This window comes from Canis lupus, chromosome 10 (genome assembly GCF_048164855.1).
Source record: "Canis lupus baileyi chromosome 10, mCanLup2.hap1, whole genome shotgun sequence".
Classification (NCBI taxonomy): domain Eukaryota; kingdom Metazoa; phylum Chordata; class Mammalia; order Carnivora; family Canidae; genus Canis; species Canis lupus.
Genome location: NC_132847.1, coordinates 36501283 through 36516993, shown reverse-complemented (window position 1 = coordinate 36516993; position 15711 = coordinate 36501283). Strand labels below are relative to the sequence as shown.

Sequence of the window (15711 nt, the reverse complement as noted above, 5' to 3'; positions counted from 1 at the left end):
ATCTGATGAAAGGGGAGTGATATTAGCTTCTGGAAAAAAGGTCCATCTCAGTTCAGTCGCAATTATATTAATAAATTCAAATCACCCTCAGAGCCTTGTGCACTTAAATCCTACCATATCCACATTTGGTATTTACCTGTCCAATAGGCAAAAGCTCTTTTTCCCAGTGGATGTTTTATTGTTATTGAAACATCAGACAACTTGGAATGCCCTATAATTTCCCAACAGATTGTTCATGCAAAATGAAATCTGCCTGAATGGTTTTTAAATAATGCTTTGGTCTTCTATAGAAAACGCCATATGCTCTAGTCTAGAGTTTTGGGCCACATACCATTTACCTGGCCAGGTAGAAAGAACATATGTGGTGTGACATGGAACACTTTTGTCTACTTAAGCTGAACGCATACCGTGAACCTACAGGCCTTCATCAGACACAGCCCTGAGCCCTCAGGGACAGCTCCACCCAGAGTGCAGGTGCCACCGTTACCCAGAGCATATTGGCTACTGGATCAGAGGCAGAGGAAGGGAAAGCACGTTGACTTGTGTTTTTTGCCCCAGTTTGAATCGTGCACCTTCACCAGGCTGATTGCTCCAACCAGCTTGCCTCAGACCGTTCCTTTTCCCACACAGGAGTCTGTTAGCTCAGTGGTGGTAAATACTAAGTAATTGTATGTGCAAGAGCCATGCGGAGAAATGTGACTTCCAGCATATGGTGGATACAGGTGTACAATGGGCTGCCTTTTCACAATGAAAGGTTGTTCAGGAGGAGCCTTGGCATTGTAGGCAAAGAACAAATGGAGGCTTCAGAGGAAATACTCTCTTCAGCACAGTTTCCACTGCAGACCTATTAGCAGATCTTAGGGCTTTTGGTGATGAACAGAGGTAATGTCTAAAGCCATAAAAATAGGAACGTTTACCTTTTCAATTGTGCACTTCATTTCTTTGTATGAAAGTGAAGAAATAGAGTCACCCATTTTCTCGGCCATCTTACATGTCTAAAAAAGGGCAAAGTGACCCCTGCCTATCATGGTTACATGGGATTCTCATTTGATGACTTCTTTTTCAAACTGGTCAAGGACACTGTTCTTAACATGGATTTAGACTCCCTCTGGGGAAGATAAGGCCATGGCTTGAGAGCCCTAAATCACCTCTGGTTTTTAGCCCTGAGAGTGGGGAACAGGAGATCAGTAAATAGTCTCTGTAAACTAGCACCATTTTTGTTGTTGTTGCTAACTTACTTGATGGAGCCTCAAAAGCCCTCAGTTGTGTGTGTATGGGTTGATTTTGTGTGGCCGTTCACCAGGTCTGCCATCCCCAGTGAGCTCTTCTTCATTTCTGTGAAGAGGGGTGGTTTCATCCGGATAGGAAAATGGACCAAACTTATATATGGTCAACTTGTCTAAGGCGTCAGTGCCCTGAAACTCACAGGATACCCCAAAGCTACTTGTTGGGAGCACCTGCTATTGCTTCTTCTCCCCCTCTCTTTCCTCTGAGGCACAATTTCAAAGCCAGCTTGGGAAAGAAGGAAGGTAATAAATGGACACTCGTAATGAAGAGAAAAATATTATTTAAAATTTATTTTGCTTTCTTCAATGACTGAATTATTTATAAAAATGTGAAAAAGGAAAAAAGTTAACTTTAAGGAAGATCATGTAGCCTAAATCTAAAATGGTTTATTATAATTAAAGAAAAAACTTTATGTTAAAAACAGATTTACAAGCATGGCTTTGGGGTGGTGCCTGGCTGGCTCAGTCAGTAGAACATGCAACTCTTGGTCTTGGAGTCATGAGTTCAAGCCCCATGTTGGATATACAGCCTCCTTAAAAAAACAAGGATAAGTTTAGTCTATTATGATATTAGACTAGATGTTTCTCAATTAAAATATATTTTTATTAAAAAAGGACATTTGTCCCTTTTAAGGTCAACCAGGTGTCAGCTACAGTTGGAAAAGACTTCACTCTGACTCCATCTAAACTGATTCAGTTTGACCCAGGTACGTTTCATGTCTACAGTTTGTTTCCTATTTTTGTAGGAGTGTGTGGAGATCATGGGGACCCTCTTCAGCCACTTCAAGAGAGATCAGGTTGGACTTGAAGTTTTGTCCTTCATTTTTCACTTTATCACAAGTGAATATTTATTTAAAATGAGAAGAAAGCCTATAACAAATATAAAGTATCAAAGCAAACACCCAAAAAATCCAGAAAAGAGTGTCATTTGAAAAATTATTTGGGGGCACCTGGGTGGCTCAGTTGATTAAGCATCTGACTTTTAATTTTGGCTCAGGTCATAAGATCGAGCCTCACATCAGGCTCCATACTGGTTGTGGAGCCTGCTCAAGAAAGATTCTCTTTCTCCCTTTCTCTTTGCCCCTTTCCCTCCTAAAAACAAACAAACCAAAAACCAAACCAAAACAAAACAAAACAAAAAACAAATAAATAATTACTTGGAGTCCCTAACACAAAGCTGAATTGAACTGTCTCGTATTTTGATGGAAATTTTCAGAAAGTCATGTTTGCCTCAGGTCATTTCTAAATGTTTTCTCTTGGAATAGGTTGATATGAGGAGATTCCAGGAAGATTAATTAGATAGCACATATTTTGTTTTGAATCAGTGGAAAAATTTTGCCAGGTGCAAAAGGGAATATAAAAGTATGGCGCCTGCCCTTAAAGGTGTTCTCATGTGGGAGACAGAGACATGAAAACAACTCACTAACAGTATGTTGGGACCCAAAAGATGAGCCATTGTTCTGGTTAAGGGAAATTCTGGAAAACTTCCCAGAAGAGATGGTGTTTTGAATAAGTAGAAGAAGAAGAAGACTTTAGGGTGGAGGACCAACACACTTTTGGGGAGCTGTGTCTAAAGCACTGAGGCTGGAGCCACACCTCCCTTCCCTGGCTTCTGTAGAAGGGGCAGGTAGCTCTCCTTCACTGCATGGTTCTCTCTTTCCCTCTGGTCTGGGATGGACATGGATCACCTGGCCACTGACATGGAAAAGGCCTTGAGAAGCAGCCAGGGCCTGTGACTTCGTGCTCTCCTCGGAGGAGGTATTCTGCACTCTGAGAACATTCCACCGAGTCAAAACCCTTGCCATTATCTACCACTGTCATGTGATATTCCAAAGGCAGAACAGAATGGCTTAAATATCAGCACCACTACAAATTTGACAACCTTAATAGTAAACATAGAAAAGAAGTGCCCTTGAGCAGACATTTCTCCATAGAAGGCCTACACATGGCAAATGTGAAAAATAAATGAAAAATGTTCCACATCACTTGCCATCAGGGAAATACAAATCAAAACCACAGTGAGGAACGCCTGGGTGGCTCAGTGGTTGAGTGTCTGCCTTCGGCCCAGGGTGTGATCCTGGAGTCCCAGGATCGAGTCCCACATCAGGCTCTCCGCAGGGAGCCTGCTTCTCCCTCTGCCTATGCCTCTGCCTCTCTATCTCTTTGTGTCTCTTGTCTCTCATGAATAAATAAATAAATTTTTTTTTTATTTTAAAAAATAAAAAACAAAAAACCCAAAACCATAATGAGATACCACTTTACACTGGTGAGAATGGCTAAAATTAACAAGTCAGGAAACAACAAATATTGGTGAAGATGTGGAGAAAGGGGAACCCTCTTGCACTATTGGTGGGAATGCAAGCTGGTGCACCTACTCTGGAAAACAGTGTGGAAGTTCCTCAAGAAGTTAAAAATAGACCTACCCTATGACCCAGCAATTGCACTACTGGGTATTTACCCCTAAGGTAAAAATGTGATGAACCAAAGGGGCACCTGCACCCCAATGTTCATAGCACTGCAATGTCCACAATAGCCAAACTGTGGAAGGAGCTGAGATGTCCTTCAACAGATGAATGGATAAAGAAGATGTGGTATATGTACACAATGGAATATTACTCAGCCATCAGAAAGGACGAATGCCTCCATTTGCTTCACTGTGGATGGAACTGGAGGGTATTATGCTGATTGAAATAAGTCAATTAGAGGAAGATAATTATCATATGGTTTCAATCATATGTAGAATATAAGAAATAGTGAAAGGGGCCAGAAGGGAAGGGAGGAAACTGAGTGGTGAAAAATTAAAGAGGAAGACAAACTATGAGAGACTCCTAACTCTGGGAAACAAAGGGTTGCAAAAGGGGAGGTTGATAGGGGATGGAGTAACTGGGTGATGGACATTAAGGGGGGCACATGATGAGATGAGCACTGGGTGTTATACTATATGTTGGCAAATTGAATTTAAATTTAAAAAAATTAAAAAAGAAAAATTACAGATATTAAAAAGAAGAAAGAAAAGAAATACCTTCCTGCCATTCACCACAAGTAGGATGATGTTTTGTGACTAGTTTGCTAAGGCTGCCCTCACAAAATATCACAAACCCAGTAGCTTAAAAACAGAAATTTATTTTTTCACAGTTCTGGAGGCTACAAGTTCAAGATCAAGGGGTCAGCAGAGTTGATTCCTTCTGTGAGAGAGAATCTGTCCCATGCCTGTCTTCCATGCCCCGGTGATTTGCTGGAATCTTTGGCATTCCTTGGCTTCTGCTGGATCTACACCAGTCTCTGCCCTTGTCCCCACATGGCTTTCTTTGTGCCTGTGTCTGTGTCTAGATTTCCCCTTTTAATAAGGACATCACTCATAATGGATTAGAGGCCCCTCTAGTACAATTTTATCTTAACTAGTTACATCTGTAATGACCTTATTTCAAATAAGGTCACGTTCTGATGTACTAGGAATTAACATTTCAACGTAAAGATTTTGAGTGACCCAATTCAACCTATAACAATGACCCTTAAATTTGACATGAAACTACCCAAATACAATGATTGTCCTCCCACCCATGATTATTTACATTTCTGTCTTGTGTGAGTTTGTTCCTCAAGTGACCTATTTTGTAGAAGAGCTATTCCCATTATGTATTTGATGATTATCCCAGGTTGCTTCAGGCTCTTGTGCTCTGGTTAACCTTAAGATTCTGATGCATTTGCACTGTGTGTGTCCTTTTTATATTTCATGTTAAGGCAGTTCAAACCTTTCCATTTTTTGAGGAGTCAAGAGTCTTTGTTATATGTTGTCTCTATTATTTGCGGTCTGTTTATCACAAGATTTGAACTGATTGGGCTTTCAGTAAATATTGAGCAGCCTGCCAGGTCTCTGGATTGATTACAACTAGCAAGTATCACACTTAGAGGGGACTCTGAAATCCACCTCTCAGAGGTTCAACTGGATAAGATAAAGACCAATTTGTCTAGAAGAGTTTATTTTGAATAGATACTGATGACTTCTGGAGGCTCTAACTGGTCATGATCTTAGGGACTATTTAGACATTTTAAGGAAAAAAAATCTCATAAGTTAAAAAGAAACAATATTTGCCTGTTCATTGTTTGGGAATTTACTAGCCAGAAATGGTTTCATAAGCTGAGGTCTTATTTTAGAGTATTTTATTTTATTTTATTTTATTTTATTTTATTTTATTTATTTATTTATTTTTTAGAGTATTTTAAAGTTCCTATGTCTACAGGTCCTGTAAATGTTTATTTACTCCTGTATCGTTAATCCTTGCCTCTTCTGGGTCTGGCGTCCCCACGCCCACGCCCACTGCTTCTGCCCCAGGCAATCTGTTTGTTTCTTCAAAAATGTAGCCTCTGTGATGGACGAAGAACGGAGTGAGAATTCAGACAGTGGGATATTCTAAGATTTGAGAACTTTGGGGAGGGTGCTGGAGAGAAACAGGTAACGTCTCAGTCTAGTGAACTACGCCTTGCTGCCATTATACTGAACCCCAAACTAATCCTGCCTACTTTGCATTCAGCTCTTGTGACTGAGTCGAAGTGTAAATATTCTGAAGAAAATGATTGTTTTCCTTTTAAGTATGTGTTCTTGAAAGGTTTGCTGCTTTCTTAATTGGGACTAAATCATTCCTGAGAGTCAAAATGTTTTCCAAAGGAACAGATCTCTAACATGGCATTTACTAAAAAACATTGAGAAAATGTCTTTCAATAATGAAATCTGCTTTGCAGGAAAATATCCAGTAATTGACCACTCTGTAAAGTGGGCTATGTCTGCATAAAATGACACCTTTTCCTCAGCACCTTTTGTTTTATGGGAACAGGAGGCTGGTGCAAGCCTTCTGAAATTGCTTATAATCTCGGTGATTTAACAACTACTTTGCACCTTGAAAATGGGAGAGGAAGGAAAAAGAAAAACCCAGAAAGTTCTTACTTCCAATCTCATTAACCTAGAAAAGTTGGTTCTATATGCACACCTGGTAGGCATAGAAACAAAATTGAAATGCAAGCAAGCCAATCAGAAGGTTACTTAAATTAAATTTGGAATAGATTTGCTCTAACCGTCTGGTTCTACTCCATTAGGTCTTAGAAAAACTTTAATTTAGGGGGAGGGAGTGGGCAAGAGGGAGAAAGGGTACTATAATTTTTAAAAAATGATTCTGACAATAAGAGGGCAATTAGTTGGGACTTGGCATTTTTTGCATGTATCAGATTTTTATTTGAATAATGCTGAACTTTTTGGACTTTGAGAGTCAAAACAGTTCTTTGAACATTAAACTTCTTAGCATTCAAGAACTTTCTTCACTGTCTGGTCTCTTATCCCTTCATGCCAGGTTTATTACAAAAGCTGCCTATGCAGTCTCTCTACTTCTAGCCTCTTTACCAGTCTTCCTGGGCCCTTAAATCTTCCTGCATAACACTGAGATAGATTTTTCTAAGCCCTCATTTTCAAGAGTCTTCCCTGTTGCCAAAGGTTTAGAGTCTGAATCCAGCCACCTGGTGTCCAGGGTTCTCTGCTCCCTGGCCACAGACTGCCCCCTGCTTTCTTACCACCTCTCTGATGTGAGCTCTGCTGCAGCCAGCTAATTCGCTCATTCTCTATGCAAGGCCTTGGCTCTGCTACCTTCCTGCCTTTGCTTATGCTGTTTTCTCACTCCCTCCCTCCAAAACCTTCCAACTCTGGAGCCTCCATACATGTTGTATTTACCATCTAGTCTGTATCTTGGCAGCTAATCATATGTAGCCTTGAATAGTGGACTCTTCTGGCATTTACATCTTCTCTTTTCCAAGATATTTTAAATTCCTTTATGTCAGGGTTTGCTGATGTTATACCCGTGGTATCCTCCATAGCATCTATAGCAAAGGTAAGTACGTAATAGATACAAAATGTATATTTTGATGGGTCGATCTGTCCACCTATGAGGTGGGAGTTATATGGAATTTTATGTTTGGTGTTTCAACTTCTGTTTTTGCAAAGACTAGGAAAGTAATTGATTTATGAATTCACTTGATACTGAAAACTTAACAAACCACCTGTCAGCCTGGTTTTTTTAAATTAAATTATTTCAAATACACTTCATTTTTTTTCCCTCTAAGTGCAGCCAGGAGTGAGATAAGTGAACAGTTTCATCTTTCCATTGGATTCTGTGGGGGATTGAGGAAACTTTGATTAGATCATGAAATCTGTATGTGACACATCTTCAAAAAGGAGGCTGTCATATAGATGGCACAATAGAGAGGCATAAATCTGCAGCAAACAATGTGCATGGAGAAAGGATTCCAGATTTTCAGAAGAGAAAGCTAGAAAAAAAATGTTTGACTGCTTATACATAGATGGGTTTATGGGAATAAAAGCCCTCAAATAGCCAATGAGTAAATGCCAGGGAGTAAAAGCTTTCAAAACTTAGTCCTAGAAAGTTAAACCATAAATTTGTTAACTTTTTTTCCCCTTCAACTTGAGCCTTTTTTTCTCTACAAAATAGTACTTTTTTTTTTTTTCCTTCCACCACCTTGTCTTCTAAATAAACTAAGGGGGTTATCCTGTAATCCGCGTCATGGAAACTAGTCAGGGTTAGACAATCTCACAAGTTTCTTCCAGCTTGAATATTTGTGTTTCTGGGGTTCCATTGCATCCCATCTTCACAGTGACAGAATGGCTCTGGATGTGCTTGTAGCATCAAAACGGTTCGGTGTTTGGTTCACAAAGTTACTATGAACGAAGCTTGATTGTAGCTGCATGAGCAGGGGCAGACAGAAAGAGAAAAAAAAATTGGCTCAGTCTGTTTCTAAAACCCCCAACCCATAAATCCTCTCGAGGAGGATATCAAATATTGAGTATTACATCATTAGAAAAAGCATTTGTGGGCTAGAAGGATCTCAGGAAGTCAAGCAGCCGATGGAGGCAGCTGTCTTTAGAAATCAATCATTTCAAGGGTTCCATGAATAGCATGAAGTACCATCCAATAATCACTTTTAACTGTCTGTACAAACCTCTTAGGATTTTTGAAACTATTAAGATTTGAAGATTACAGTACTTGTTTCTTGAGAAGGGGCAGGTCGGGGGAAAAAAAGTAAGTCTTGGATCTCATCTCCTAACCATTTTTGTTGTCGTTGTTCATCCTTTGCATAATGCAGCTTACTTTTTTGTTACAGTGTTTGCATTGAAACGGAATCATCATTGTCCAGGAACAAACGTGGTCTTTTAATATTATTTGGGAGAACAGCAGGACTTCAGTGAGTTGGTAGCAGTACAATAGCTCACTTAGGCTACTGCAGCCGAGCTGTAGACATGTTAATTAATATATTTCTCTGACACCTAGGTGATTGAAATAGCAATTAAAGAGTAATTAAAATGTTTACTTCTTGTAGGAATGTCAACTAAGATGTGGAATATAGCAATTACCTATGACGGATTAGAGGAAGACGATGAGGCCTTTGAAGTAATTCTGAACTCCCCTGTGAATGCAGTTCTTGGCACCAAGACAAAAGCTGCAGTGAAAATTTTGGACTCAAAAGGAGGTATTCTTTTGATCCTCATCTTGAAATCAGGAGCGGTCCTGGCGCATAGCTGCTTGCTTTCAACAGCCAATGTGCTTGATAACGCCTTCAAATCAAAATGCTTAATTTCTTGTCAAGAAAGCAACCTCAGTCATATTGTAGGTCCTTTATTCTGGTTTCTGCTTCATATGGTTTTCCTCCCGCTAAGAGCTAGCGTTTGAGAAAAGCAACAAGTCAGTGGCATAGTTGGTTTCGGTTTTTTTTCCCCCTACCCGTTTGTTGTTCTCACCAAGGGGGAAACAACATTGGTGAGAATCTATCGACAATTATTTTCCCCCAGCATTTGTGGGGCTGTAATTATCTTCCTCTGTTGAAGAGAGCTCTTAATGCCTCAAATCTGAGCCCCCACTGTAGTGTGACCAGGAAAATTCTGAGAGGAAGGAATGGAGAAAAATAGATGTGAAAGATACAGCTGGCTGGGGGATTCGAGAGCAGCTGGAGAATATTAATGAATAACCTCGGGTTGTGGAGCCAAGTATAGGTCCTGGATGATATATGCAAAAGAACAACCTGTGAACTAAATAAAATAAAACCAAGCACAGTCCTGGGTGCTCTGATTTTTTTTTTCCTGCCAAAGACTTTCTACTTAGGTGTCCATTTAGCATTTGACGAGTGTCCAGTTACCATGTGTGGACTTAGACCTATGAGGTTACACCTGCTGTACCCATGGTACGTTTTCCCCACCTGAAATCCACTCTCACCTCTTCTCTTTCTCATCCTGTAATAAAGATAACCACTATCCCCTTTCCTTTATAATACTCCTATTTCAACAATGTCTTCCCCCACCACCTTTAAGGCCAAATTCATTCCTTTTTCAGTAGACTTTTCTGGTCACAGTTAGTACATAAAATATATGAAAATACACACTTTACACCTGAAGTACAAAATGTCCACACACGAGGGTCGTGGGTTGAGATATTTGTCATACTAACTGGAAATGTTTCCAATAGAAGTCTCTCCGTTAAGATTTCCTGGATCTTTGTTCTGTAACAGTTGAATGCTAACTTTTATAACTGTTACTTGATTTCACTTCTTCAAACAATTCCAGTTTCTACCTGTAGGAGACTGGGGAAAGGATGAACACTTTGAAGTGTTTATAGAATGATACTTGATCAGTGAATAAATCTGAGGAATGCTGTGACATGAAGAAAGGTGAGGCAGTTTCCCCAGTATATGGTATGATTAGAAAATTATGACAATGGTTTTCATCTGTGGTTTGTGAAATCAATTTCATGACTTTATAATCACCCTGTAGAGGTGCAGAAGGGCACAGCTCTCCTGCGTGGAAACTGATGAAGAGTAAAGGAGTTTCTGGCAAATGGCAAAAAGGCAACATCTGGTGGGAAAACCATCCATCTAAGTTTAATGACAAGTGCTGCAGGGGCTGTGTCGATGCGATCACTTATCTGTTTGTGTACAATGAACTGACCTGCCATCTTTCATGCCTCCAGGACAGTGTCATCCTTCATATTCCTTCAACCCAAACAAGCACAATGCAAGGGAGAAGGGCATTTGGCACCCGCTGTCCCCAGGGTCTTCCTCATCCACCACTTCTGGTTCCTTTCATCTGGAAAGAAGACCCCTTCCATCTTCCAAGCGGCCAGCAGTCACTAGGGGAGACACCGGGCAGGGCTTTGATTCTGCAGATCCGTCTCGTATGAAGCTTAGGACCCAAGGGAATGGCAAAACAGTGAGGATGGGGAACTTCTGGGATGTGGTGTGTGGAGTACATTGTAAAACAATAAAAAAAAATTAGTAAGTGTTCTGAAACACTGAAGAAGCTGATTTGCATAATGAAGGGGAGCCATGATTCCTTTCACAAGTATGCAATTCCCCCCCTTTTTTAAAGATTTTGTTTTTAGGGATCCCTAGGTGGCGTAACAGTTTGGCGCCTGCCTTTGGCCCAGGGCGCGATCCTGGAGACCCGGGATCGAATCCCACATCGGGCTCCCGGTGTATGGAGCCTGCTTCTCCCTCTGCCTATGTCTCTGCCTCTCTCTCTCTCTCTCTCTCTCTGTGACTATCATAAATAAATAAATAAAAATTAAAAAAAAAATAAAGATTTTGTTTTTAAGTAATCTCTACATCCAACATGGAGCTTGAACTTACAACCCTGAGATCAAGAGTCTCATGTTCCAGGCGGCCTGGGTGGCTCAGCGGTTTAGCGCCGCCTTCAGCTCAGGGCCTGATCCTGGAGACCCAGGATCGAGTCCCATGTCGGGCTCCCTGCATGGAGCCTGCTTCTCCCTCTGCCTCTCTCTCTCTCTCTCTCTCTCTGTGTCTCTCATTAATAAATAAAATTAAAAAAAAAAATCTCATGCTCCACCAACTAAGCCAACCAGGTGCCCCAAGGCAGTGCCTTTTGTATACAGATATCATAATGCTGCCCGCTTCCTTAATCTGTACTAATTGAGGTGATAGATATACTGACCCATCCATATGATTTCTGCTTTGGTTCCTTTTGTGATCGAAGCAGGGAATAACCAGTGACCCTGGGACAGAATGAGATTAAGTGATCTATTTGAGTGTGGCAACCGTGGCTTTGACCTTTATTATTAGCACAGGATTCTAACTGGCACACACTCATGAGTGTATGTGTGTGTATGTTTTCTTGGACCTCTGTGTACTATAGATATATCAAGAAAATAAGTCTTTTCTCTATAACTGAAACTTTGAATGTATGAATCAATACTGGTAAGTGGTGATTGGGTCCAGTGATTTTTAAAAATTCTAATGATTTGGGCATGTAAAGTCTTAGGACATAAAACATATGTTTTAACATTTTTTAGACACAAGATCTTACTGAAAGGGTTTTACCCTGTTGCTAGTTATTATTCAAGCCAATTTTGCTCATATGTTGTATTTTGTTGATTTCAGGTTCTTCCATCCTCTGTTTATAGAAATGGAACCGACATCATCTATCATGTAAGTGTAATCTGAGAAACTTGCTAAATTTCTTGTATTTGTGGATGCAAAATAGTCAGTGAAACTATTTTTTAATGTCTTCCATATTTATGTATTTCTCTTAAAGGCCTGTTTTGACATTTGCTTCTGAGGCTTGGGTGTTCAGGAAGAAAACCTTTTATCTTTCTGCTTTAGCCCAATTTTTTGATTGTTCATTTTTCCAGCAAACGTTTTTGTTTGCTACCTGGCTATTTGCTTTCTCTTTATTTGTGTTTTCTGGTTTCCTCAAGTATCATGGAATGGTTTCCCAGAAGCTGGAGGGAGACAGTTCTCCATCTCGCAAAAGGAAGGCCAAAGTAGCCATCACCAGTCTGCCACAAAAGACAAGCCAAGTGGCAGCGCTGCCTCAAGCAGATAAGATGGAATCCACAAGTGACTCACACTTCTCCAGACAGGTAGGAAAATCTCTTTACTTCCTATTCATCTTACAACAGGCTATTTGCTGGGCCACAAAACAGCCTGCAGGCTTGGGGATCCTTTGCTGAACACAAAGGCTACCCAACAAATGAAGACCTCAAGGAGGTGAGTGAGCGACCCAGCTTCTTTACGTCAAATCTGCAATCCCTCTCCTTCCCATAGGACCGATTGCCCTCAATTCCAAAGGACTGCACACTGGAATTAAAGGGACTTCTCCACTTCCACGAAAGCCTCCGGAAGCTGTACAAGTGTGATGGAATTACCTGGAAAGCCTGGAGCCCCCAAACCGAGGTGGGACACAGGAGCCACAAAGTATCTTTGTGCGATGCTCTGCGATAAGCCAAGGGACGGGAAATGATCTGACTACTCATGCTAGGTCTACCTGCCTTGGAAGGTGAAGAGGCAAACAGGCCTGAGTGGTATTTTACGAATCACAAACTACAATCGTTAATCGATGCGATTTAAGGAGGTCATCAGAATGTTAAAAGTGCAAAATGAAACAGTGTCAACTTTAGTAGTGTTTTCTGTGAAAAGCCATCACATTTCTCAAGGTGTAGCATTGGGATAAGGGCTGACCTCCTTTCTGGTGCCAGAACCACTCTAGTCAAGCCGGGGGACTCATAGGACTCCTTATGCTGAGAGCAGATTCTAGATTTTAAAGACCGTTCTGATGTGAACATGCACAATTATATTTCAGGAGGTGGAAGGTGAAGCCTGCCCAGCTGGGTGGCACCATCATTCAGGCTACTGCCACTCTTTGGTCACAGAGCAGAAGGGCACCTGGAGCACTGCTGCCCGAGCTTGCAAGGAACAGTAAGAAACCCTATTTCACCTTAATTAGTGTTTTCTTCCCTCCTGTCTCTTTTCTCACCCAGCTGCAGGGTCACTTCATTCATTCGAGTGCTAAGTGTCTGATATCTACTTGGTTTGGTTTCAGGAACCCTAGGAGAGTTCTGTAGTCCAGAAAGATTGAGCTTAATAGTATATTTTGATGTATCTCTTTATGTGACAACTGTGCCATTGCTGAAATTCTATTTTTTTAGCTTCTCCTGATCTTTTGAAGAAAGGCAGAAGGAGCTTTTCCAAGTCAGCAGCACTGCAGGTTTTGTCTTCTTTTTTTTTTTTTTTTAATTAAGTAGGGATTCCTGCCCACTAATCTGAAAATACATAGCAATGAAAGGTCCTAAGGTATCAGACCTATGACAGTGTAAGAGACATTGATGGTTATGAAACCAGACAATTTGGACAAAGGGTCAGTGGATAATGGAACACTTAGTGAAGGATGACTTGTGATCAAATAATGACAACAAAATTTATCTAGCCTGGAAGGACTTTAAAGATGCATAAATACCTATCCCTGATACCACCCCTGCTTTTTGCCCACCTATAGGCATATAACTCTAACACCTATAGTCACCTATAGTATATAACTCTCCAGAACAATGCAATTAGACTAAGATCCCCCATGGTTGGAAATTGAGACTAAAGAAGTCTCTAGTGAATAGCAGTCAGATCTTGCACTTTATCAAATTCAAAAATTTATGCTCATCTAAAAACACTGTAGAGAGTGAAAGAGCAAGGCACCTGTGGGGCTCAGTGGTTGAGCGTCTGCCTTCAGCTCAGGGCATGATCCTGGGGTCCTGGGATCGAGTGCCGCATAGGGCTTCCCTCAGGGAGCCTGCTTCTCCCTCTGCCTATGTCTCTGCCTCTCACCCCGTGTCTCTCATGAATAAATAAATAGAATCGTTATTAAAAAGAAAGTGAAAGTGCACACCACATTTGGGAAAGCTTATCTCCAGTTGTCCATCTGATCTAGGTCTCAAATAGAGAAAATACAAACACTTCCTATAAATCAATAACAAAAAGACAACCTGATTTAAAAAATAGCAAAGCAGGGATGCCTGGGTGGCTCAGAGTTTGAGCATCAGGTTTGATCAGGTTTGGCTTTGGCTCAGGTTGTGATCCTGGAGACCTGGGATCAAGTCCCACGTCGGGCTCCCTGCATGGAGCCTGCTTCTCCCTCTGCCTATGTCTCTGCCTCTCTCTCTCTCTCTCTCTCTCTCTGTGTCTTTCATAAATAAATTAAAAAATCTAAAGCAAATAGCAAAGGACTTGAAGATTTCGTCAGAAAAGATACATAATTGGTCGATAAGTGCATGAAAAGATGTACCACCAGGGAAGTGTGAATGAAAACCACAATGAAATACCACTTCAGACTCACTATAAAATCACAAAGACTGACGTTACCAAATGCTGCAGAGCAAATGGAGTTCTCATGGTTGCTGGTGGAAGTGAAAATGGTACAACCACTTTGTAGTGCCATTGGGCAGTTTCTTATAAAGTTATGTGCATTTTCCTATGACCTAACATCTCTCCTCCTAGGTATTTACACAAGAGAAATAAAAATATATTGCTAGAGGAGCACCTAGCTAGTGCAGTTGGAGGGGCATGTTACTCTTGATCTTGAGGTTATGAGTTTGAGCCCCACGTTGGGAGTAGAGATTACTTAAATAGATAAAACTTAACCAAAAAAATGTGCACTAAAAATACATTTACAAGAATTCATAGCAACTTTTTAAATAATAATAGTTTGCATCATTTGTCTTTTTGTTGTTGATTTATGAGGGTTCTTTATATTTTCTCCATCAACAAGGAAACACATTTTCTTGACAATTTATTTTATAAATGATAAAATGGAATGAACTACTAAAACTTCCAACCATGTGAATAAATCTCAAAAACATTGGGATCCCTGGGTGGCGCAGCGGTTTGGCGCCTGCCTTTGGCCCAGGGCACGATCCTGGAGACCCGGGATCGAATCCCACGTCGGGCTCCCGGTGCGTGGAGCCTGCTTCTCCCTCGGCCTGTGTCTCTGCCTCTCTCTCTCTCTGTGACTATCATAAATAAAAAAAAATAAAAAAATAAAAAAAAAACATGTAGAGAGGAAGCAAGCCAACATAAAAGAGTACATATTATATGATTTCATTTATATGAATAGGAAAAGCTAATTTGTTAGTTGGTGTTAGAAATTAAAAAAAAAAAAACAATTATCTCTGGGAGGGATTGTAGGGTGACTAAAAAGCACGAGGTAAATTCTAGAATGATGGAGATGTTCTATGTCTTGCTCTGGGTGGTTCTTACATGGATATACACAATTGTCAAAATTCATTGAATTGAATACTTAAAAATTTATGCATTTTACTGTATGTAAAATATAACTAGATTTTTATTTTTTAGAAGATTTATTTATTTATTTATTCATTTGAGAGAGAGAAAGAGAGAGCATGCAAGAGCAGGGTGGGGAGGAACAGAGGGAGAGGGAGAGAGAATCTTAAGCAGACTCTGTGCTGACTATGGAACCCAACACAGGGCTTGATCTCACAACCATAAGATCACCACCTGAGCTGAAATCAAGAGTTGGGCACTTAACTGACCATGCCACCCAAGCACCCCATAACTAGATTTTTATAAAGCTAAT

The 15711-nt window shown here is 40.6% G+C and overlaps 1 protein-coding gene across 5 annotated transcripts in view; it reads left to right on the top strand.

The window, feature by feature from the left end:
- Positions 1 to 15711, top strand: part of FREM1 (FRAS1 related extracellular matrix 1) — a 165256-nt gene that overhangs the window by 136324 nt on the left and 13221 nt on the right. For 4 of the 5 annotated variants that reach the window (XM_072841396.1, XM_072841398.1, XM_072841397.1 and 1 more), the window contains exons 29-35: positions 1921 to 1993; positions 8664 to 8813; positions 10304 to 10542; positions 11730 to 11777; positions 12047 to 12211; positions 12396 to 12524; positions 12931 to 13046. In XM_072841396.1, the coding sequence (XP_072697497.1) occupies positions 1921 to 1993; positions 8664 to 8813; positions 10304 to 10542; positions 11730 to 11777; positions 12047 to 12211; positions 12396 to 12524; positions 12931 to 13046 (920 nt within the window). The remainder of the gene's footprint in view (positions 1 to 1920; positions 1994 to 8663; positions 8814 to 10303; positions 10543 to 11729; positions 11778 to 12046; positions 12212 to 12395; positions 12525 to 12930; positions 13047 to 15711) is intronic. The other variant, XR_012037985.1, reaches the window with a different exon arrangement.